At 39.6% G+C, this 23893-nt stretch overlaps 1 protein-coding gene across 2 annotated transcripts; it reads right to left on the bottom strand.

Annotated features, from left to right (window-relative positions):
* Positions 1–346: 346 nt before the first annotated feature.
* On the bottom strand, positions 347–23498 carry CD53 (CD53 molecule). 2 transcript variants are annotated; one of them, XM_036076400.2, is made up of 9 exons: positions 23371–23498; positions 18347–18451; positions 8078–8157; positions 5942–6118; positions 4415–4489; positions 3812–3907; positions 3223–3303; positions 2053–2136; positions 347–1210 (listed from the first exon to the last, which is right to left on the bottom strand). In XM_036076400.2, exons 3-9 carry the CDS (start codon positions 8138–8140, stop codon positions 1139–1141), a joined length of 648 nt encoding a protein of 215 aa, XP_035932293.1. In that variant the 5' UTR covers positions 8141–8157; positions 18347–18451; positions 23371–23498; the 3' UTR covers positions 347–1138. The 2 variants fall into 2 exon arrangements, with proteins under 2 accessions (XP_035932293.1, XP_035932292.1); XM_036076399.2 differs by lacking the exon at positions 18347–18451 and having other exon boundaries at positions 23371–23495.
* Positions 23499–23893: the final 395 nt, after the last annotated feature.

The raw sequence follows: 23893 nt of genomic DNA on the forward strand, positions 1-23893 counted from the left end.
GCAACCCTGTGGAAAGTTGCATGTGGCAAAGAACAGGCCTACCAAGAGGCATGTGAAAAATTTGAAAGTAGATCCTTTTCCATTTGAGCCTTCAGGTAAATGCAGCCCTGGCTGACATATTGATTGTAGTCATGTGAGAGACTATGAACCAGAATCACTCAGCTAAGCTGCTCCCAGATTCATCACTCACAAAAAATGTGAGATAATAAATTTATGTTCTCAGCCACTAAGTTTTGGAATAATTTGTTATGCAACAATGGATAACTAATATACCTGGCTTGCTGGCAGGACAATCAGTCTGAGTCACAGAAAACATATTTGAGATATAGGAATGAAAATGTAATGATTGAGATCATAAGCTATTTTATTTATTGAAGAGATAAAATAGTACATTAACAAAACCTTATTTGATAGAAAAATAACACCAAAACTCTTACAAATGTGATTATTAGCTAAACCACCAGAGATACTGGTTCTGCTGAGTTCTTCCATAGCTATGTAACTCAAAGGCTAAGAGATTGGCTGAAGTCAGGATATGAATCACTGGACAGTTTCTTCTGGAAAGACAGAATGAATCAATAAGGCCCTTTAATAAGGAAGTTGCAAGAAACCTTACCCTTTGGAGAAAGAGTACTCTGTCATTCCTGTAGTCAAGGACCAGGCCCAGCCAAAAGGAAGCAGAGGGTTGTGACAATGAGTCTGGCCCCAGAGCTCCCTTCAGCTTGTCTTTTGTTTGGCTTTGGAGAGTGGATTGGGCATGATTTAGAGGCTAGAGCCTTATTTGACAATAAGAAGATGCAAAAATTCAAGTCCCAGACCCATCCTTTGACCTTGAACCATTAGTGCTGCAGGTTCTCTTGGCTTCTCATGTCCAAAAAATGCTCAGATATTAGTGTCACCTCCTTGAGGGACATAGCTGTCCCATGAGTGGGTGAATCATTGTTCTGGTGCCTGAGGTGAGAAATGCTTGGCTAATACCCTCTTTTCTGGTTCTATGATACAGGGACAAAAACAGGGAAAAGATGAGAGAGGGACAAAGACACCAGGCCAAGAGGTGATCATTTAGGACTTCATGCTAATAACTGATTTTGGCTTTCCAGAGATGAAATAAGCCTCTCCAGCACAAGGAAGTATCATGTCACAGCCCTAGGGCCTGGCTGGTTTTATCAATCTGGCAGTTCAAGGTCAGCGCAAAGGACATCCCCAACACCTGAGAAAAGAGTTGAGAAAATGTGAGGTCTTCATAGGAGGAGCCATCTCTCCCACACCCTTGGGATTAGCCCCAGAGAAAAAGAAAGTGTCCATTACACTGGAACCACCCTTCTTGCCATTACTTCCAATTCCTTCCCTATTCTCTCCTTCAGCTTTAGAATGCTAGTGGGGGTGATGTTGTCAAAACAGTAGAGGATAGAGTGTTGGGACATCTTTGTCTCCTTAAGAAGTCACTTGTATAGGCAAGTACTGCACAAGTCAACACTTTGTGCAATGAGTCATCTCTACCCGTGCCCTGAGACTCCTTAGTTTCCAAGCAGAGAAAAATTATTTCCCTCTGAGCTTCTTGATTACATCTTAGCTATTCTGTGACATACCCAAAATACATGGGTATAAAAATAGTAGAAATGTCACATAATAAAAAAGAACACAAAACTATCCCCAATTCACCCCTGACTTATCATGCTAAGCAGAGAAACAAGGAGGAAATTGATTATGATTTTTATCATCAGCTCCTGCTTGGCATACAAGGCCAATTTTTCACAAAAAATGTTTATCCATCACAAGTTTTCCATACCGGTTGAGTGAATGACCAAAGTAGGGGTCTGCTTGATGACTTTTAATTTGACTATGAAGCACTCATATCTCTTAGGGATAAGTTGATCAGATAGATCTTGCAGCATATTTTCTGTATGCCTTAAATTGGTAATGACATCATTTGCTACATGACTGAGGAAACTCTTATTTATTGAGCATATACTATCTACCTGGAACTGTTCTAAAACTTTACCTGACTTACCTAATTTAATCTTCACAATAGTCCCATGATTAAGTTCTTACCTGGATCACACAAACACAGATGGTGATGATTCCAATGTGCAGGAAGTTGGAGTGAAACCACAGTTTTGCTTTTGCATAGCAACCCTAGAAAAAATTACAAGTACAAAGGATACCACTATATTATTCGACTTTATCAGGAAGCTAATTTCAGAAGATAGTTTATATTTTGCCTTATGCCAAGAGACTTAGGCCATTTTATTTTCTTAGGCCATTTATTTTATTTTCTTTTTGTGGATGAAGAAACAGTCATAAAGTAGAGAATATTAAACTACAGACTTTTCTGGTGTTGTTATCATCACAATGGCACCTAACGCAGAAGTCCTAGATGTCTACACACAGAGTTAAACTAGCTCCTGAGAGGCAATAGATGTCCTTAAGTTCTTTAAACATCCACTGCTGACTTGGGACAAATAAATGGGGAGGTAACCTCTGCAATTCTAGGATTGGTTGCATTTCAGCTTCTGCTGAAACCTAAATCTATCATGGCCCTACCAAGCTCCAGGGCAGGGCTAGTTGGTGAGTGTCTCAGTCTTTCTTCATAGACCTAAAAATTTCTGGAGATTTTCAAACAATCCCAAGGTGGATAACACCAGGTAACAGGAATTTAGGAACTTAATCTTGGAATATAATCTTGGCTTCTTCTCTGGACCTAGTCTGGAGGTCTGAATTAAGTCAGCAGGTTCTTTCAACAGTTCTACCAACTCTCTCTCCCCCCAACTCCAGACTCCTTTACTTATGATTCATTTCACCAAGGGGCTGGATGTTGACATTTCCAAGGAAGAAGAACAGAGAAACAGGAAGAGGGGGAGGTTTTCTACCTCAACTTTACAATTTTCACTTTCAACCATAAGACCTACTTCTTGCTCAAGAAAAATGTAGATATAATCCTCTGTCACTATCACATAAACTTTTCCCCTCTAATGTAATAGTTTAGGATAGCAAGATTTGTGATGGCATTGCTAGTCTAATGAGCTTGTTCCTTTTTTTTTCTTTTGTCTGGACAACTTTTGTCTAATTTGCCTAGTTACCTGGGTTTTCTCCCTGGCCTCTATTTTATCTAAGGTTTCTTGTTTCTGGTTGGGAGGACTAAGTCCTGTATGACTGGAGTTTCTAAGATAATTGAAAGTTTAACCAAAGAAGCTAATAACAGAAAAGTTGCCAAAAAATTACCTGAACTTGTGGATCCAAGGGGCAAGATGCTGGTGGGTGACCGGCCCAATCACTCGTGCCATTTACACCACAACATTGCAGCTAAAAGCCAAATCCCCCAAATACATGATGGTTAGAAAGTCAACAAAAGGAAAACTGGAATTTGGAGAAAAGGTAGACCCTTCAGATCTGACTCTAGTGGAAAATACAGAATTGGCTTAACTACTATGACTCCTTAGAACAAAATATTTTCAAATCCATTATACCATTTCATTCATATAAAACTCCTTGAAATAGAAAGGGCATGTTTAACTTATTCACATTTTACAGATGAAAAATTAAGCACACAGGGAATTTAGTCTGACATATTTGGGTCTTCCTTAGATCTTAGTAGGGCTTAGACAATGAGCGTAGCTGAGAATGTGAAGGATGAGAGAATGTAGAGAATCAGACGGATTCCTGTTTGTGACTGCTAAACATTATTTTGGACCTAGGGGCTATGGACCTTAGATTCTGGGCCTTTCAAGAAACGAAGTCCCTTTAGCCTCCAGGCACTGAGGTTGGAAAATTAAGTCTGGGCTGAGCTGAGGAGGATTCCATCTGTACTCACAAATGACTGGATGGAATCCCACGCTGCCTTGGTGCTGTTGTCCGTGTGGTATCGCTGAATGCTGTCAGTCAGGCTCTCAGACACATAATTATTCAACTGGTCGGGGCATATTCCGGCAGAGAAGACATTATAAAAAGCAGGTGAGTTCAAGGAACAAGCAATATCTAATAATGGCTGGTGGTTCCATTTGCTCCTCCCTTCCAAATGATCTCCTTAGAGCTAAGGAAGCCAGGAGAGGGAGTTTATATACAGGGAGAAGTGCTGAGACTGAGATAGCATTGCAGGAAGTACATAGTCTCTTGTTCTTCCAGAACTCTGGTTTTTCAGAGGAAGACAATCAAAGCATGGGCTCTCTTAGGCATGGAGACAGACATTTTCTACTGCCAAACACATGGAGAAAAGGAAGTAGGAGGAAGATAAACTTGTTTTTACTGCTCTTCCTATTCATCCTTCAAAGCATGATTCAATTGCTATCTTTCATGAAATTTTTTCCCCTCCCCATTTACAATTAATTTCTTTCTTCCATCCTTCCACTTTGCCTCTATTACAGGACTTCTTTTCCACGGTCAGAAATACAACAATGAGATGTTCTTTATAGCTTACCTTCTGTTCATACACGAAGAGCAGGATGGCCAAGGTCACCTCAGCAAGGAGGATAATCAGCAGCAGGATAAAGAACTGAGGCAAAGCAGAGACATGCTCATAGCACTGATCCTAGTTCTTCCCTCACTCCCACTCCACCCTGGGAGCATCCAGGCATGTCTCTGCACAGGTACAGAAGTTCCTATTCCTGCTTGCTCAGGCCTTCATAAGCCTTTTGTTTTGTGAGGGATATGTGTCATTTTTCTACAACTAGACTCCAAGTCTCTAGAGGGCAGATCAGCTGTCCTTTAACTTTGTTCTCCCTTTCCCATGTGCCTATACAGCTCCATGCATATAATGAGTATGCAATACTACTTGTTGAATCAGTGAAGCAATTTTGGCATCAGCTTTTTGAAAGAGTTGAGCAAAAAAGCAGTAAACTAAACTATGTGCCTTTAGAGTTTGGGGCCTGGTCCTTTCTGCAAGATCAGGGCTAGTTTGGGGTTGGGGACAGGTGATGGTGGAAGTTGAGAGGAGCCCTGTACAGATGGGGAGAAGAGGTATTCTAATCACAGTCCTAACCCTTATTTACTTCCAACTGTAGATGCTTACTCCCTTTATGCTAATCACACACAGCAGAAAATACATTTTCACTTATTCTCCTTCACCTTTTCATCCCAACATTAATTTTGACTGTTTAAACCTGTTTAGCCTTTTCCTTATGTCTATTATCTCCCATCTTTTGCCATTAATCTGGGAACTGAAAACAAGAACTTTTTTATTCTATGTCTGGGCTCCAGTTTAAGAACTGACCCATAAGGGAAAGAAGATTAACCAAATGACTTAAGGAAGAACCAAGGTGACTGAGAACACTTACTATGGATGGAGTGGCACTGTTATATCAAGCACTGTTCTGTGTACACTTAGAGGTACCAAAACTCTTCTCTCATAGAGCTTACAGACAAAACCTAAGCCTAAAGATGCTCTTCACGACACTTAACTGACAGGGAACAACTGAAAAGCTCTAGCATCTCTCACGTTAGATCAAAATGGCTGCCACCTAGGTCCTCACTTAAGTTGGGTCATCACACCATCATGTATCTTGTGCAGATTTGAGATAGAGAAGCATATTCTGCCATTTTAGGAGGGTCACAGTACTCAGAAGAATCTAGAGACTAGATTTTCCATCAGTTAGTGACTCTGACTCAGATCCTAAAAACACATACTAATGTGAAAAGCATTTAGGCAGATGGATGACACTTGATTTCAACGAGACATGAAGAAATAAAATGCCATAAAGGGAAATTATGACAAGGGTCATTATTAACACTGTACAATGAATCCCAAGGAGGATAGCAATGTCCTCTTCCACCTATCCCTGGGACCCCAGTCAGAAGCAAAATACTATTGGTCTAGACAGATTTGGCTGGCCTAAAGTGCCAATCCTATGTTCCTATAATTTCCCTGTGCCCATAGGTTAGCCACCAAGAAACATCTTTCCTGGGGCTTAAGGCATCATGGGTACCACATCTGCTGCAAGAGACTCACCGACATAAGCAGGCACTTGTTCTCCTTGATGGAGCCCATGCAGCCCAGAAAGGCAACCACCATGATAATGGAGCCCACGATGATAAGCACATTGCCCAGTGTGAGGGAGGGGAGCAGGTTGAAATTGTTGTGGATCAGGAGATAGATCCCAAAGCCCAAAATGCAGCAACCACAGAACTGAAAGAAAGAATTCCACAACACTCTTGAATATCTGTTCACATTCTCACTTGAGATTAGGATGGGGGATGGGGTAACCGGGTGATGGGTATTAAGGGAGGCACATGTTGTGATGAGCACTGGGTGTTATATGCAACTAATGAATCATTGAACACTATATCAAAAACTTATGATGTACTATATGCAGGCTAATGAACATAATAAAAAAATTAAAAAAAAATAAGTTTTGCCACCAATGAATCAAAAAAAAAAAAAAAATCACATCTTTCCATTGGCTCTATCAAGACTCTCATGAACAACCTCTTTACCCAGCTTTCCCCATGCACCTAGAAAAGAGGTGATCCTACTTTCCTCCTGTGATGTCCCACTCATGCTTCATCCTACCCATATCAGATACCAGGAGAAGCTCACTGTGAGTCATATAGTATCTTCATGCTTCAGATCCCCTACTCCTTGTTCCCACCACATCTTACACATGGTCTTCCCTTTGGAAACCACAACCATGTAGAGGGGATGCCCTGGCTGAGAAGTTTATCTTGCTAGGCAGAAAACTAGAGAAGCCAAACTTTTAAGAATCTTCTCATAGACATGAGTGCAAACTGATCCTATATTTGAAATTCAATTGCTAAATTTGGTATGGTGAAACCTTCCCAGAAAAGGTGACGTCCTTTTTTTTTTTTTTTTTTGTATATGGATGATTTTTATTTATTTTTTTATTTATTTTTTTCACATGCTCAATAAATATTTATTTATTTTTCTTTTTTTATTATTATGTTATATTAATCACCATACATTACAACATTAGTTTTTGATGTAGTGTTCCATGATTCATTATTTGCATATAACACCCAGTGCTCCATGCAGAACGTGCCCTCTTTAATACCCATCACCAAGCTAACCCATCCTCCCACCCCCCTCCCCTCTAGAACCCTGTTTGTTTTTCAGAGTCCATCGCCTTTCATGGTTAATCTCCCCCTCCGATTTCCCCCCCTTCATTCTTCCCCTCCTGCTATCATCTTCTCCTTCTTCTTCTCTCTTCTTCTTCTTCTTCTTCTTCTTCTTCTTCTTCTTCTTCTTCTTCTTCTTCTTCTTCTTTCTTTTTCTTCTTCTTTCTTCTTCTTTTAACATAAAACTTTCAATCAGCTATTCATCCAAGGGATTAAGGGGAGGAGGGGAGCAGGAAAGTGTTACTTATACACAGAATGTAGAGTCTCAGGTTTCTCACCCATAGATGTCAGCAGTGAGCAACAGTAGCTTAAAGTCCCCAGAGAGAGAAATAGCATGCCTACAGATAACTGCACTGGATAAAGAAGATGTGGTACATATATACAATAGAATATTACTCAGCTATCAGAAAGGATGAATACCCACCATTCACATCGACATGGATGGAACTGGAGGGGACTATGCTAAGTGAAATAAGTCAAACAGAGAAAGACAATTATCATATGGTTTCACTCCTATGTGGAACATAAAGATTAGCACAGAAGACCACAGGGGAAGGGAGGGAAAACTGAAAGGGTGGGGATCAGAGAGGGAGACAAACCATGAGAGACTGTGGACTCTGGGAAACAAACTGAGGGTTTCAGAAGGGATGGGTGTGGGGAGATGTGGTAGCTGGGTGATGGGTATTAAGGAGGGCATGGTTGTGATGAGCACTGGATGTTATATGCAACTAATGAATTGTTGAACAGTACATCAAAAACTATTGATGTAGTGTATGGTGGCTAACTGAACATAATAAAAAAAAAGATAACTGCATTGGTACTTCTCAATTTTACAGGCTTATACAATGGCAGGATGGGAAGAAGGGAAATTATTATTCCCTTGTTGTAAGTTGGGTATGCCATTCAGACATGCATGGGTTGCTCTCCATACCAGGCTCTTCAGTAGAGGAGAGAGAAATAGAGTGTAGCTAGGAGGAGATGAGCTCCTCATGCTCAGAAGAGTCACACTTACCCAAAAGAGCAAGTTGAAGAAAAACAGAACGTACTTCAGCAATTTCAAGCCACTCATGCCCATGCTGGGATATTCTTACTCTAAAAAGTGAAAGGAAAAAAAGAGGAAGTAAGTTACCTGGCTCTGTAACATGGCACCAGTGAAGAGACGGCATAAATGTTCAGGGTTCAAGATCTCCAGCATCACCTTGGGTTTGAGCTGTGACTCTCCTCTGAGAAGTTTCCCCAAAATCCCTGTTTTCTCAGTCTCTGAACTGAGGTACCAATTGGCTTAACTTGGACACTTACTTTTGCTCCAATTCAGCAAGCCAAGAATGCTTATCACTGAATTAAGCACTGTAAAGGAAAGCAATAGAGCTGCTCTTAGAGGAGAGTGAGTCACAGTAACACACAGTAGGCCAATGTTCAGAGACTAGTGCTTGGGCATTTACTCAAGAAGGCAGCCCAGGGGTCAGGAATTAATCAGGTGTGGAAGTCAGTGACTTGATCAGCCAGTTCCTTGTATGCCCTGAGATGCATGTATATACTACATTTGGTCTATAAATCTCTCCACATGAAAATGGGGGAACATACCTACGTATGATTCATTCTTTTACTGAAGAAACATTTATGATGTTTTTTGTTCTAGATACTGTGGGAGATATAACTGTGACTAAACAGTAGCTATCTTCCAGGAGATGTCAATCTTATAGGAGAGATAAAACTAGCTATCAAATATCCAGTGGAGAAATGAAAAGAGATAGCAATGGGAGCTTGATTTAAAAAATACATATAATTTCATTTTCTCGGCCAGAACATTAATGTGCAAACCCTCATCCTCAATTCTAGAGCTCTGGATACACAATTTTGAATTTTCTCTCAGACACAATTAGATTCTATAGAGTAACTCATATTTTAAAACTGCATATAAGACTGCTATAGAAAGCAGAATGTCATTTTATTGTTTTTTTTCCCATTAGAACTATGCCTTTTCTAGCGTATAGATTGTTTGTACAATCCATTGCCTGTACCCTCTTAACAATATCAGAAATCAGATGGTCTTGAGGAAGAGGTCATCTAAGCTCTTGATAAGCTTGATGAGCTATTTGTGTTCCACAGTAGAATAATCTCTGTTGAAAAGACCAAATATATATATTTATCTCATACTATTTTCCTTTTCCTTTACTTTGTCCTTCTTTTTCCCTTTCTCCTTCTTGTCTTGACCCTCAGGATTATTCTTAATTCTTCATCAATATTTTAGCCAAGTTAAAATAAAATTGATTATATTATAAGTGTGTTTGTATATACTTGAGAGGTTAATATGGTGATTTACTACATAGGCTTTGAGGTCAAACTTGAATTCAACTCTCACATATGCCACCAAATAGCTACATGACATTTGGAAATTTACTTAACATTTCTAGTCACAATTTATTCCTATGTAAAATGCGGGTAATACTTACACCTCTTAGGGTGGATGTGAAGATTAAATGATATTATAACAGAGACTGATATATGACCATACTCAGTAAATGGAACCCATGATTATTTAGTTTTAAAGGAACTCTCTGGGAAGGGAGAAATGGAAGAATACTATAAGGTTCTATTATGTGGTATGGTAATGCTACTTGAAGATAGACCGTGATAGTTTAAAGATGTACAATATAAACCATAAGGCAGCCTCTAAAATAACAAAACAAAGAATTATAATTAGTAAGTCAGCAAAGGATAAATAAATAAAACCTTAAAAAAGTAAACCAGCGGGCACCTGGGTGGCTCAGTTGGTTAAGCGACTGCCTTCGGCTCAGGTCATGATCCTGGAGTCTCCGGATCGAGTCCCGCATCGGGCTCCCTGCTCAGCAGGGAGTCTGCTTCTCCCTCTGACCCTCCCCCCCTCTCATGTGCTCTCTCTCGCTCTCTCAAATAAATGAATAAAATCTTTAAAAAAAAAAAAAAAAAAAAGTAAACCAGCAAAGGAGATAAAATTTTTTCTAAATATTGGATTAGTTGAAAGAAGCCTGACAAAAAGAGGAAAAAGGAAACCGCTATGGTCTGAATGTTTGTGTCCCCATAACATTTACATGTTGAAATCCTAATGCCCATGATGGTGTAGGGATGTAGGGTTTTGGGAGTCAATTAAGTCATGAGGGTGGAACCCTCCTAAATGAGATTAGAGCTCTTATAAAAGAGACCCCAGAAATCTTCCTAGCTCCTTCCATCTTGTGAGGACACAACAAAAAGTCTGCAACCCAAAAGAGAGGCCTCCCCTGACCACATTAGCATCCTGATCTTAGATTTCCAGCCTCCAGAACTGTGAGAAATATATTTCTGTTGTTTATAAATTACCCAGTATGTAGTATTGTGTTATAGCAACCTGCACAGACTAAGACAAAAACAAAGAACAGATGAGGAAAACCAAAAACAAATAGAAAGATGGGACAAATAGAAAACAAATATGCTCAACTCTAACCATATTAATAGCAAGTAAATGAAATGGTCTAAGTACTCCAGGTATGCCCCGAGATAGCTAATTGGGTTAAAGAACATTAAGTAATGAATTATCAGAAAAAGAAGAAAACAATCCCATTTAAAATAGCATGAAAAACAATAAAATGCTTAGGAATAAGTTTAAGCAAAATGGTAAAAGATCTAGACACTGAAAACAAGACATTGATGAAAGAAATGTAAGAAGACACAAATAAATGGAAAGATATTCCATGCTTCTGGATTGGAAGAATTAATATTGTTAAAACGTCTACACTACCCAAAATGATCCTCAGATTGAATGCAATACATATAAACATTTCAATGGCATTTTTCACAGATACAGAATAAACAATCCTAAAATTTATGTGGAACCACAGAAGACCCTGAATAGCCAAAGGAATCTTGAGGAAGAAAAACAAAACTAGAAGCATTACACTTCCTGATTTCAAATTATATTACAAGGCTATAGTAATCAAGATAATATGACATTGGCATAAGAACAAACACATAAATCAATGGAACAGAATAGAAAGCCCAGAAATAAATCCATGCATATATGGTTAATTTATTTATAACAAAGGAGCCAAGAATATACAATGGGGAAAATATGGTCCCTCCAATAAATGGTGTTGGGAAAACTGGTCAACTGCAAACAAATGAATGAAATAACCTATCTTACACCAATCACAAAGATAAAATAAAAATGGATTATAGACTTGATACAAAAATAGTGATTCAAAGGGGGCACATGTACCCCCAATGTTTATAGCAGCAATGTCAACAATAGTCAAAATATGGAAAGATCCCAAATATCCATCAATAGATGAATGAATATAGAAGATATGGGATATATATACAATGGAATATTACTCAGCCATCAAAAAGAATGAAATCTTACCATTTGCAACAATATGGATGGAACTAGAGGATATTATGCTAAGTGATATAAATCAGTTGGAGAAAGACAAATACTATATGATTTCACTTATATATGGAATTTAAGAAACAAAATAGATAAACATAGGTGAAGGGAAAGGAAAATAAAATAAGATAAAAACAGAGAGGGAGGCAAACCATAAGAAATGCTGAACTCTAGGAAACAAACCGAGGGTTGCTGGAGGGGAGGTGAGTGGAGGGATGGATAATTTAGGGATGGGGATTAACGAGGGCACTTGATGCAATGAGCACTGGGTGTTATATGCAACTGAAGAATGACTAAATTCTACACCTGAAACTAATGCACTATATGTTACCTAATTGACTTTAAATAAAAAATTAAAAAGTGAATTATAGACTTGAATGTAAGGCTTGAAACCACAAAACTCCTAGGGGAAAACATAAAGGGTAATCACCTTGACATTGGCCTTGGCAAGGATTTCTTGGCTACGACACCAAAACAAAGGCAACAAATGCAAAGATAAACAAGTGGGTCTGTACAGCAAAGGAAACCATCAACAAAATGAACAGGCAACCTACTTAGTGGGAGAAAATATTTGCATAATATATCCGATAAGAGATTAATATCCACAATATATAAAGAACTCATGTAATTCAATAGCAAGAAACAAAAACAAAAACAAAAATCTGATTTACAGATGGGCAGAGGAAGTGAATAGACATTTTTTCAAAAAAGACATAAAGTGGCCAGCAGGTATAAAAGAAAAAGATGCTCAACATTACTGATCATCAAGATGGAAAATGCAAATCAAAACTGTGATGAGTATCACCTCATACCTGTTAGGAAGGTTATCATTAAAAAGACAAGATATAACAAGTGGTGAGAGGATATGCAGAAAGACAGCCCTCATGTACTATTGGTGGGACTATAAATTGGTTACAGCCACTATGGAAAACAGTATGGAGATTTCTCAAAAAATTAAAAATAGAACTGCTATACAATCCAGCAATTCCACTTCTGGGTATATATCCAAAGGAAAGGAAATCATGGTCTCAAAGAGGTATCTGCACCTCCATGTTCATTGTAGCATTACTTACAATAGCCAAGACATGAAAACAACCTATGTCCATTGACACTTCAACTAAAAAAAAAATGTGGTATAGGGATGCCTGGGTGGCTCAGTTAGTTGGGCGTCTGCTTTTGGCTCTGGTCATGTTCCCAGGATCCTGGGATTGAGTCTCGCATCGGGCTCCTTGCTCAGCGGGGAACCCGCTTCTCCCTCTGCCTGCTGCTCCCCCTGCTTGTGCTCTCTCTCTCTCTGACAAATAATAAATAAAATCTTTAAAAAATATGGGATAGTGACGCCTGGGTGGCTCAGTCAATTAAGCGGCTGTCTTCGGCTCAGGTCATGATCACAGGGTCCTGGGATCGGCCCCACATGGGCTCCCTGCTCAGCGGGAAGCCTACTTCCCCCTCTCCCTCTTCCGCTCCCCCTGCTTGTGTGCTTGCATGCTCTCTCTCTCTCTGTTAAATAAATAAATAAAATCTTTATAAATAAATAAATAAATAAATAAATAAAGTGGCATAAATATACAAAAGAGTATTATTCAGCCATGAGAAAGAAGGAAATCCTACCATTTGTGACAACATAAATGGACCTTGAGGGCATTCTTTCAAAACTCAGAAAACAAACAATCCCAATTGAAAATGGAAAAGAAAAAAAATGGACAAAAATCTGAACAGATAGTTCACCAAAGAAGATACATGGATGGAAAAAATGTACATGAAAAAGTACTCTATTTCATTAATCATTAGGGAAATGTAAATTAAAACCAAAATGAGATACTGCTATCTACCTCCTAGAGTGTCTAAAATTAAAAAAACAAAGACAAAAAAACTGACCATACCAGGGGTTGATGAGAATGTGGTTGGTGAGAACGTAAAGGGGTATATCCACTTTGAAAAATATTTTGCCAGTTTTGTGAAAAGTTAAACATATATTATCATATGATTCAGCCATTCCACTCCAAGGTATTTATCAAGAGAATGAAAAGCATATGATCATACAAAGACTTGTACAGGAATGTTCATTGCAGTTTTATTTGTAATAGCCAAAAACTGGAAACAGCCCAAAGGTCCATCAACAGATAAATGGAAAAACAAACAGTGATATGGCTATCAAATGGTATACTACTCAGGAATAAAAAGAAGTGAACTGTTGATACACAACACAGCATAGATGAATCTCAAAATAATTATGGTGGATGAACGAAGCTAGACAAAGGGAAGAGTACGTACTGTGTGATTCCAGTTATATAAAATTTTAGAAATGAAAACTAATATATAGCAACAGAAAGCAGATCAATGATTGGGGATAGAGGCAGAAGAAAGTGGTGGTGGTGGCAGGGGTTAGGTAAATAAAAGGAGAGTAGGAACAGGCAGGAGAAAGGGATTACAAAAGACCATGAATAATCTTTTGGAAGTGATGAATGTTTGTTATCTTGATGTAGTGATGGTTTTATGTATGTATGTGAATGTCAAGAAGTCCTTCCTAATTTGCCCCTGTCCATCTCTCCAAACTCATGGCAACCTCACTGGCTTATATTTTATTTTTTATTTATTTATTTAATTTATAAAAGCACTTTAGATAAGAATGACATGTAAAAATGCTGTACATACTAATATATACAACTCAATGAGTTTGGGATAAGTGTACACTTGTGAAACCATCACCACTATCAAGAACATAGATGTATCCATCATTTCCTGAAGTTTCCTCCCATCCCCACTCTTATTATTTTTATTTTTTGTGATAGTAATACTTAATATAAGCTCTACCCTCTTAGCAAATTTTGAATGTACAATACTGTATTGTTAGCTGTAGTCACTATGCTGTATAGTAGATTTCCAGGACTTATTTATTTTGGGCAACTGAAACTTTGTATCCTTTGACCATCACGTCCCTATTTACCTCTCTCCCAAGCTGGTAGCAACCACCATTTGACCCTATGCTTCCACGAGTTTGACTATCTTATATTCCACATATAAGTGACACCATACAGTATTTGTCTTTCTCTGTTGTGCTTATTTCACTCAGCATAGTGTCCTCCAGGTCCATCCATGATGTCACAAATGTCAAGAATTCCTTCTTTTTTTAAGGTTAAGTAATATTCCATGGGGAGTATGTACCACATTTTCTTTATGCATGCATGCGTTAATGAATATTTAGATTGGTTTCATATCTTGGCTCTTATGAATAATGCTGCAAAATGGGAATGCAGGTATCTCTTTGAGATCCTGATTTCAATTCACTTGAGTATATACCCAGAAGTGGGATTGCTGGATCGTATGGTAGTTCTATTTTGAACTTTTTGACGTACCTCTATAGTGTTTTCCATAAGGGCTGTACCAACTTACATTTCTACCAAAGTACATCAGGCTTCATTTTCTCCACATCCTTGCCAGCACTTTTTTTTTTCAGTTATTCATTTGTTTATTTATGGTGGGAGAAGAACAATTGTTATTTTTGTTTGTTTCAAGTTTGTATTTAAATTCTACTTAAGTTAACATATAGTGTAATATTGGTTATAGGAGTAGAATTTAGTGATTCATCACTTACATACAACACCCAGTGCTCATCACAAGTGCTTCCTTAATACCCATCACCCATCTAGCCCATGCCCCACCCACCTTCCCTCCAACCTTCCCTCCCTTCAACCTTCAGTTTGTTCTCTATAGTTAAGACTCTCTTATGGTTTACCTCCCTCTCTTTTTTTTCTCTTCCTTCCTATATTTTCATCTATTTTGTTTCTTAAATTCCACATGAGTGAAATCATACACTCTTAACTCCATCCAAGTCGTTGCAAATGGCGAGATTTCATTCTTTTTCTTTAAATATATTTTTTATTTAAATTCAATTAGCCAACATATAGTACATTAGTTTCAGATGTAGAGTTCAGTTATTCATCAGTTGCATATAAAACCCAGTGCTCATCACATCACATACCCTCCTTAGTGCCCATCACCCCAAAGATTTCATTCTTTTTGATGGCTGAGTAATATTCCATTGTACCTATATACCACATCTTCTTTATCCATTCATAAGTTGATGGACACGGGTTCTTTCCATAATTTGGTTATTGTTGATAGTGCTGCTAATCTTAAAACCCAGCAATTAACTTTGACTACTTATCTCAGTGCCTCCTTTTTCACCTGTGCTCATGGGGTTCTTTGCTGAAATTTGCTGCTTTCTCTCCCTCTGACCCCTTAATTTGGCTAGCCACTATTCATCCTGACACTCAGCTCCAGTGTCACTCTTCCAAGAAGCCCTCTCTGATTGTATCTATTTCTCCACACCCAACCCCACTCCCCACGAGGAGTGCCCATGATACCTGCAATCTCTGTTGTTGCACTAGCCTCTTTGTTTTATAATTATCTCTTCCCTCTCTAGAATGTGAACTCCTTGAGGGTAGGAAGCTAGTTTATTCATCTTTGAATCCTCGAGATCTAACACAGTCCCCTGATTACACTAAAAATGTAAGATTGTTCAATAAGCCTTTGTCAACGAACTCTAAATAATCTGGTGTGGTGGAATGAACTACATACACACCACAGCATCAGAAGCCTTGGGCTTGAGATTTATTCTGCCAATAGACTAATCTTTTGGATGTGGGCAGATAACTTACACAGAAGATTGGGCCAGATGCCTCCTAGAGTCCCTGCAGCCCCAGCATCCTGGGATCCCATGATCGCTGCTTCAGGCCCCTATAATCAAATGGTCCACAGAGCACCAACTAATGAAGTGTCCACAGACCTGTGGATATCCCTACTGATTTTTCCCCTCACAGACGGGAAGAAAAACCTCTTCTTTCTCCTTCTCTGATTTTCCATTTGCTCAGACTCCCCCTGGTTGAAGGAGAAAAGCTGCCCATTTGGTGAAGATTGTCACTACTTTTACCATGTCCGTGGCCCTAGTTTTCATATTAACTCAGACAGAATGACACTCCATTTCCCCTTCCTTTCTTCATTGTGACTTCATCAGCTATTGGGCTCCTGCCCCTTCCAACCCAACTGTCTGGAAGAACTGACACCTCTTTGCAGTCAAAATCTGCTTCATGACTCATGGCTCTGTGAAGAAAGTCCCTGACGTCAGCTTCCAGGAAACCCTATGACCAAACTCCAGTTAACTGTGGCCAGGGATGAAGTTCACTTTTCAGTTCCCTCCAAGCAAAGATCTTGGGCTAGTAAACTGTCTTATGGATTTCTAGTTCAATCCCTTCTTTTTTTTTTTTTTTTTTTGGCCTATTCTTGCAGGGCCATCATATCTAGTCCTGAATTCAATCAAACTTAGAAGTAGCTAAGGTTGGGACAGAAGCTTCAAGAAGCTATCAATTCAATCCAGCCTTATGTGATCCAATCTTGGAGCCACAGCAAGACAGCTTTGATGTTATGAAGACTATTATATTTATGAGATGTTAATATGTGTTCCCCAAATGAAAACAAGCAAATAAATAAAACCATAAGAAATCACTATATTGTACACCTGAAACTAATATTACTCTGTATGGTAACTAACTGGAATTTAAATAAAAACTTTAAAAAAAAGGAAAGGAAGCCATGGTAAAATAATTTTGAAAGTAAATAGGATTAAATGAAAATAAAAGAAAAAACAATAAACTTCTTTTAATGAATGACTTCCGAGAAACTCATTATATGCTAAGGTACATTGTTACTACAAACCTATTCTTATTTTGAAGATTACTTATAACAGCTCAGAGAGCATAGTGTTCCACAGAACACAGTTTGTTAGACACTAGTGACGGAATCAGACAAATCTAATTTTGAATTCTGGCAGTGCAACCTGCCATAAATGTGGCCTCGGGCAACTTGTGTAACCTCTCTAACTTTCACAATTTCCTCATCTTTAAAATGGTGATATCCACATGCAGTTCACATGTGGTTCAAGGGGTTAAATGAGATAATATTTCCTGGATGGCTCAGCATCAGAGTGCCTGGTTCAGTGAACTCCAACTAAAAGATCAAGTTTAGAGCTTCCCTACCAGTCCTTTCATAAGGGCAACCCTGGGCTTTCTGCTAGGTTTTTCAGGAATAAAATACATCAGGGGCCAGAAGGCGTTTAACAATTTTTTGCTTGTTTCATTTTTTGGTAAATACCTAAAAAAAAAGTTTTGTGCACCCTCTGTAAAAAAATTCCAACAATAAAGAAAGTACAATTCTTTGTATACAGATCTATTTGCCAACTTACACAGAAAAACAAGGTATTCAGTAAGGTGACGTTTGGCTTCCTATCCCCTTCTACACAGTGCCTGTGAAGGTTTTTGGTTCATCAGTGAAGAACAGTGGGACCTTGATTAACAAAAGATTTTTCTAAATAGGAAAGAAAATTGGTTCGCTATGAGGGTCCCCCAAATAAGGGCAAAATAAATTTAAATAAATGATAGAGTTCACTGAATCCTGCAAAATGCTGAATGCTTCATGAATGTATCTTATTTATAATCTTATCAACCCTGTAACTTAGGTGTCAACAGCCCCATTTTTGCAAACTAGAAATCCAAGGCTCAGACAGCCCATATAACGGGCACAAGTTCACCCAGCTAATGAACAGCAAACACAGGGCACAAGGCAAGGTCTCTCAGCCTCCCAGCCCACCTTCCTTCCACCGCCTCAGGCTCCATTTTGTGCCTCTCACTTACCAACCTGACTCACCCCTTGCAATGTGATGAGCCTCAGGAAGACTCCTTCAATCTTTCAGAGTGAAGCCCTGTGAACAGTGGCTGAGGAGGAATGGGGGTTATGCAGGTATGTCTCTCTGAGGGAGTAATAAGCAATCGTGGGGCGGGGAAGGGCCGTATGAAAATAAAACCAAACCAAACCATCAACATTTACCCATTAGTTTCTTCTCATCTCTCCATCACTTTGTCAAAGGAACGTGTTTGTCATCTCAGTCCTCCCCAAAATTGTGGTCTGGTGAAAACTTTTTCCTTTTCAAAGCTGTTATCAGGGAGAGAAATTGGTGATTTGTAGAAGAAGAGAGAAAGAAGAAAGAAGCAAAGAGGAGGAAAAAAGTGAGGAAAGATAAATCCAGATGATCTCGGAGGCTCATTTCCTAAAGGTTCTCTTTCCTTACCCTAAAAATATGTAGAATTTTGCTGTAGAGGGGCCCTGTTCTGGAGACCCATCTATGGTGGGTTCAGGTAAGCTATGTCCAGCATTAGCGAGGCTCTCTGTGGGCTAATAAAAGCCACTTTTGGGGTATTCCCATCAAAAGTGTGAATAACCTGAATCTAGTCATGAAGAAACATGAGAAAGCCAAATAAAGAGATATTCTAGAAAATAGCTTGCCTGTACGTTTCAAGAATATCAATGTCATGAAACACAAGGAAAGACTCAGGAACTGTTCCAGGTAGAAGGAGACTAAAGAAACAGGACAGTTAAAAGCAAGGTATAATCTGAGATTTCGAGTCGCTATAAGGATACCAATGGGAAACTGATGGAATCTTAATAAAATCTATGGATTGGTAACAGTATTGTATCAGTGTCAATTTCCTGATTTTGATTATTATACAGTGGTAAGTAAAAGAATGTTTTTGCTCATAGAAAATACACAGTAGGGGCACCTGGGTGGCTCAGTCAGTTAAGTATCTGCCTTCAGCTAAGGTCATGCTCTCAGGGTCCTGGGATTGAACCCCTCAGCTGGCTCCCTGCTCAACAGGGAATCTGCTTCTCCATCTCCCTCTGCCCCTCCCCCCTCATACTCTCTCTCTCTCTCTCTCTCTGTCTCTCTCACTCTCTCTCTTGCTTTGCTCTCTCTCTATCAAATAAATAAATAAAATCTTAAAAAAGAAAGAAAATACACAGTAAAGCACTCTGTGGGTAAGGATATCATGCCAACAATTACTCCCAAATGGAAAAGCCTAAGAAGGATAAAGAAAACGTGATAAAATGTTAATATTTGGGAAATCTAGGTGAAAGGGGGGTGTTCAGAAATTCTTGGTACTAGTTTTGCAAGTTTTCTGTAAGTCTGAATTGAGAGAGAGATAGAGTTGAATATGAGTAAATGATTTAAGGAATTCTGATCTTTAAGTCATTACATCGTAAATCCCTGATGGCATAAATACTGAGATTCCACAAGAGCTGTTTTTAGAAGAACAAACCATGGGATAATTCTTTAAGGCCTCTATTTGCTTCTGACAGAGAGTGAGTATTAAGCCATGAGTTTAAATTGAAAAGATGTGAGGTATCAAAATAATTTCTCACTCCCATTCCTCAATCTAGTTCTCCTGAAATATAAAATGTCAAACAAAAGTGTGACAAGTTGAATATATTTCAAATATTTAATTTGCTAGTATATTGACTTCAGATCAGTTGGATTTATGATTAAGTTGGATTTTTTATGTTTGCTTATGTTAAAATGCACTGGAAATTTATGTAAAAAAAGAACACTATCTAATGATGTTTATTTAATAGGAAGTCTATAAGAAAAGAGAGTATAGTGTGTAATGGGGAGGAAAGAGCATTCCACGGAGAATCAGGAATTACTATTTAACTAGTTTTATGACTTTGGACAAGCTTCACCTTGCCTGGAAAATAAGCAGTTTCGAATGTTTTAAGAATAGCTAATGTTTACTGGGCTCTCACTACAAGTTGAACACTTTATTTGAACCTAAATAATCCTGAATTGCATTTAAGTAACAACATTCTAACACTTGTAAAATAGATAGGGCTCTTATTTTAAATGATTATAGAAATGTATCCTTGTGGCACCTTTTCCTTTACAACAGTTCTTGGCCATAGCTGTGATGTACTGATGTTCCTGCTTAGGAAGGAACGGTCCTGTGTGCTCGTGACCTGGGGAATGAAGAGAGGACTTGCCTCTGTGTCCCAACACAGAGATCCATGGCCTCCACTCTGGGAGTGCTCACCCAATGGCTTTGGAAATGGATTCCTTCTTCTCAAAGCCTGTGTCCAGACAGCCTCCCACTCCTTCCACTGCCTCAGGCTCCATTTTGTGCCTCTCACTTACCAACCTGACTCACCCTCCAGCTGCAATCCCAGCCTCCCATCCCCAGAGGCCCGCTCTGTGTAGCAGTCTCGTTTCTCTGCTCCTTTACTTTGGTGCTCTGTACCTGCAGTGGTAGCTGGGCCCCGGAGCTTCCTGAGGGCAGGTACCCAGTCTGCAGGCCCAGGGTGACCTGCACACACTGGGTGCTCACTTGGTTCGGGAAGTACTGGGGGAGGACTAATTTAGGAACACAAACCAAACCACTGTAACTAAATCAACACAGCGTTTCCTGGAACAGAAGTTGAGAGACAGTGGCCATAACCTCGCAAAGAGCTCCAAACTTCACCCTAACCTGGGGGAAATCGAGATTAAGGAGTAAGAAACCTTCCCCTTCACCCTCATTTCAAGCCACATCCCATCAATTCTGATGTCTCAGGCATAGTCACGGCCAGACCTAGACCTTGGACCTGCCCAGTTGTTTGATCTTGCCTCTCACTTTCAGTTGCTGGGTTCGAGAACTAAGTAGGAGAGAGAGATTTCCACTTCCTCTGCTCCTGCTCACCTGCTTACTCTCATCTCAAATGCATTTGGGGGGCGGGGTTATACTCTTTGAGTGTACATGTATTGTGCCCCATCTGGAATGCATGGTTACCCCCAGTCTCCATAGCAAACTTGCACTTCTTTGAAAATGAACCCAAGCAGTCACTTCCTCTCCAAGGCACACTCCTACACTCTTCCCACATTGTGTGCACACTCTTCCTCCATGATAGAAAAGATTGCATTGTGCTATAATGGTGTGTTGTGTCTGTATTCCACACCAGAATCCACAAACGCTTTGAGATTGATAAGCACGTCAGTCATCCCCGTGTCTCCGGGACTTAGCACCATGCCTAGCTGTTCGTAAGCCATGGGGTGGGACTGAAAAAGGGGAACAGGCTTCAGGTCTGGAGTCTGAAGCCCTCTGGTTGGTCAGAGGTCAACCTGAGGACACTAGAAACAAAAGACCAATGGAGTTTGACCTTGCCTGTTTGTGCGGGTCAGTTACTAAAGGTGAAGTGGCCTCAGCAGCAGTAGCTGTGAAGGAATGGGCTTTGAATCATTCCCTGTGGGTATAAAGGCACCCAATCCTTTCATTTAAAAGCTAAGTATACTTAATTGGCCCACACAGAAAACAACACAGGAAATCAAGCTTCAGTTCAGTCTCGATTCCAAACCAACCGCAATTTCAAAACAGTGCAGATTCTGGTGGAGATTGAGAAAGCAAAACTTCTTTGTTTAGCCAGCAGCTAAGACTGCTTTTGCTCAATTCTCTTCCAAAGCACTGATATCTTTTATCTTCCATAGGAGTTCCTTAAGGGCAGGACTATTTTGGGGACAAATCTCTACCTTGCTATTTTTGTCTCCCCACCAGAATCTTCCAAAGCACAGTGCCTGGCCCCAGGAGGCACTTAATATATGATTATTAAATGAATTCATTAAAAATTCTGGTCTTGGGGCTCCTGGCTGGCTCAGTTGGTAGAGCATGTGACGCTTGATCTCGAGGTTGTAAGTTAGAACTCCACATTGAGTGTAGAGATTACTTAAAAATAAAATCTTAAGGGGTGCCTGAGTGGCTCAGTTGGTTAAACGTCTGATTCTTGGTTTCAGCTCAGGTCATGATCTCGGGACTGTGGGATAGAGCCCTGCATCTGGCTCCGTGCTCAGTGCCTGCTTAAGATTCTCTCCCTTTGCTCCTCCACCCCGCCCCCACTTGCACTCTCTCTCTCTCTCTCTCTCAAATGAATAAATACAATCTTTTTTAAAATCTTAAAAAAATAAAATAAAAAATCTGGTCTTTATTTTTAAATTCATGGCTCAATGGCCCCTGAGGTGCTTTGGGAATCTAGAGCCCTTGGTGACATTGCCATCCCTCATTGTTAGGTTGGTAAGTAATGGTCCTTGAGGGCCGTCCTCTCCCCCTAGGGTATAATCAGTTGAGATTCCTGCAGGTATTAGAAGGAGAAAGCTCTGGTTTAGTGTTTCCTTTGGTCTCCTGACCTCTAGTAATGACTATGGTGGTCACAGAAAGCCAGGACCAAAGCTTGACTTTGACTTTCTGAGTCCATGAGACCTCAGTCGCTAGTTACAGGGCATGAATTAGAAATCATTACAATATCAAATTTTGTTGGTTGGTGCATGTCACGTTATATTTATCAATATTTATGTTTTGTATACCAAGGACAAGTTTATTCGGCAGAATAAACCACAATGTTCTTCCTGCTGTTTGAAAACAATCAATCTAAGCATCTCTTAGGGGTGTTCAGCTTTTACCTCTTGATATACAGGCAGTGGGCATGCCCTGTGTTCCTGACTCTGAACTGGGTGCTGTCATTTGTAACTGTCCTTCTATTTAGTGGCTCTGAGGAATCACAGTGAGAGTCATGAAAACTGATTGAATTAAGAACTGCCATCTCCCAACTGCCTCTCTAAATGGCTCTGGCCGTTGGTTCTCTCCTCACTCTAAAATCACAAGATCAGTCTTCTAAGAGACCTAAGTATGTATGAAATCTCCCCAACGTCATGTCCCACAGAAGGCTCCAGGCATCAGAAATGACTACACACAGAAATTCAAGTTCTGAAACAATTTAAGCTCATGAATGCCCTGACCCAAAGAGGTATCAGATAACAGGAACCTGGTTAGTGAAAAGTCTTTACAGCCTGCTTGTCTTTTGAGGGGTGCCAGGATCTTGATCTTTTTACTTTCCTGCACTAAATATTTGTGAAATAGCAGTTGCAGGAGATTTTATTATTTCCCCATTTACTTATTTCCCCATTTACTGAAGAGGTGTACGGACAATCCTAAGACACCCTATCCCACATAATATGGTTCAGGTCTTGTCAAGCCAGATTAAAATGTCACCAAGCTTACCTTTCGCAGGCACTCGTCCTCAGTCCTTTAGGCAAGATCAGTGATTATCCTTGAGGTGGTCACAACAAGACTGGTAACACGGATGTCCGGGGCTATTTGTGTAAAAGGAGAAGTGAAGGGAAAATAAATGTGCTCACACTGTGACAACAGGAAGCCCAGTTGACGAGAGGGAGGAAGTGAGGCTTGGCCTGCTCTCTTTAACCTTAGAGATGCAATCCTTCCCCTGTGGCTTTTTAGACACCTACTCCCATGACCCACCCAAATACATAAACTTGTTTCTATGAAACACAAGAAAAGTCAAAGACCTCTTCCAGGCACTCATTCATGAGCCCTGGTGCATTCTGAGGTGATTTTGGTATTGATTTCTGTCCAGAAAAAGTCAGTGCTTCTCAGTCAAGATGGCACCTCAAAATTATGTGTGGATCTGTTCAAGAATAAGTATGCCTGGCCCCCCGTTTGGTAGACAGAAACTGGAGTGGAACCCAAGAATAATTATTTTTAAAAGTTTTCTAGGACTGAGACA

The sequence above is a fragment of the Halichoerus grypus genome, chromosome 5 (genome assembly GCF_964656455.1).
Source record: "Halichoerus grypus chromosome 5, mHalGry1.hap1.1, whole genome shotgun sequence".
NCBI lineage: Eukaryota > Metazoa > Chordata > Mammalia > Carnivora > Phocidae > Halichoerus > Halichoerus grypus.

Bases quoted from the DNA above. Each gene is read 5' to 3' on its own strand.
- CD53 (XM_036076400.2), bottom strand. From the start codon at position 8,140: ATGGGCATGAGTGGCTTGAAATTGCTGAAGTACGTTCTGTTTTTCTTC. The intron at 6,119-8,077 runs GTAAGTGTGACT...TCTTTCTTTCAG, and splicing joins TCTTCAACTTGCTCTTTTGG to TTCTGTGGTTGCTGCATTTT. The intron at 3,304-3,811 runs GTGAGTACAGAT...TTTGGCTTTTAG, and splicing joins GGGATTCCATCCAGTCATTT to CTGCAATGTTGTGGTGTAAA.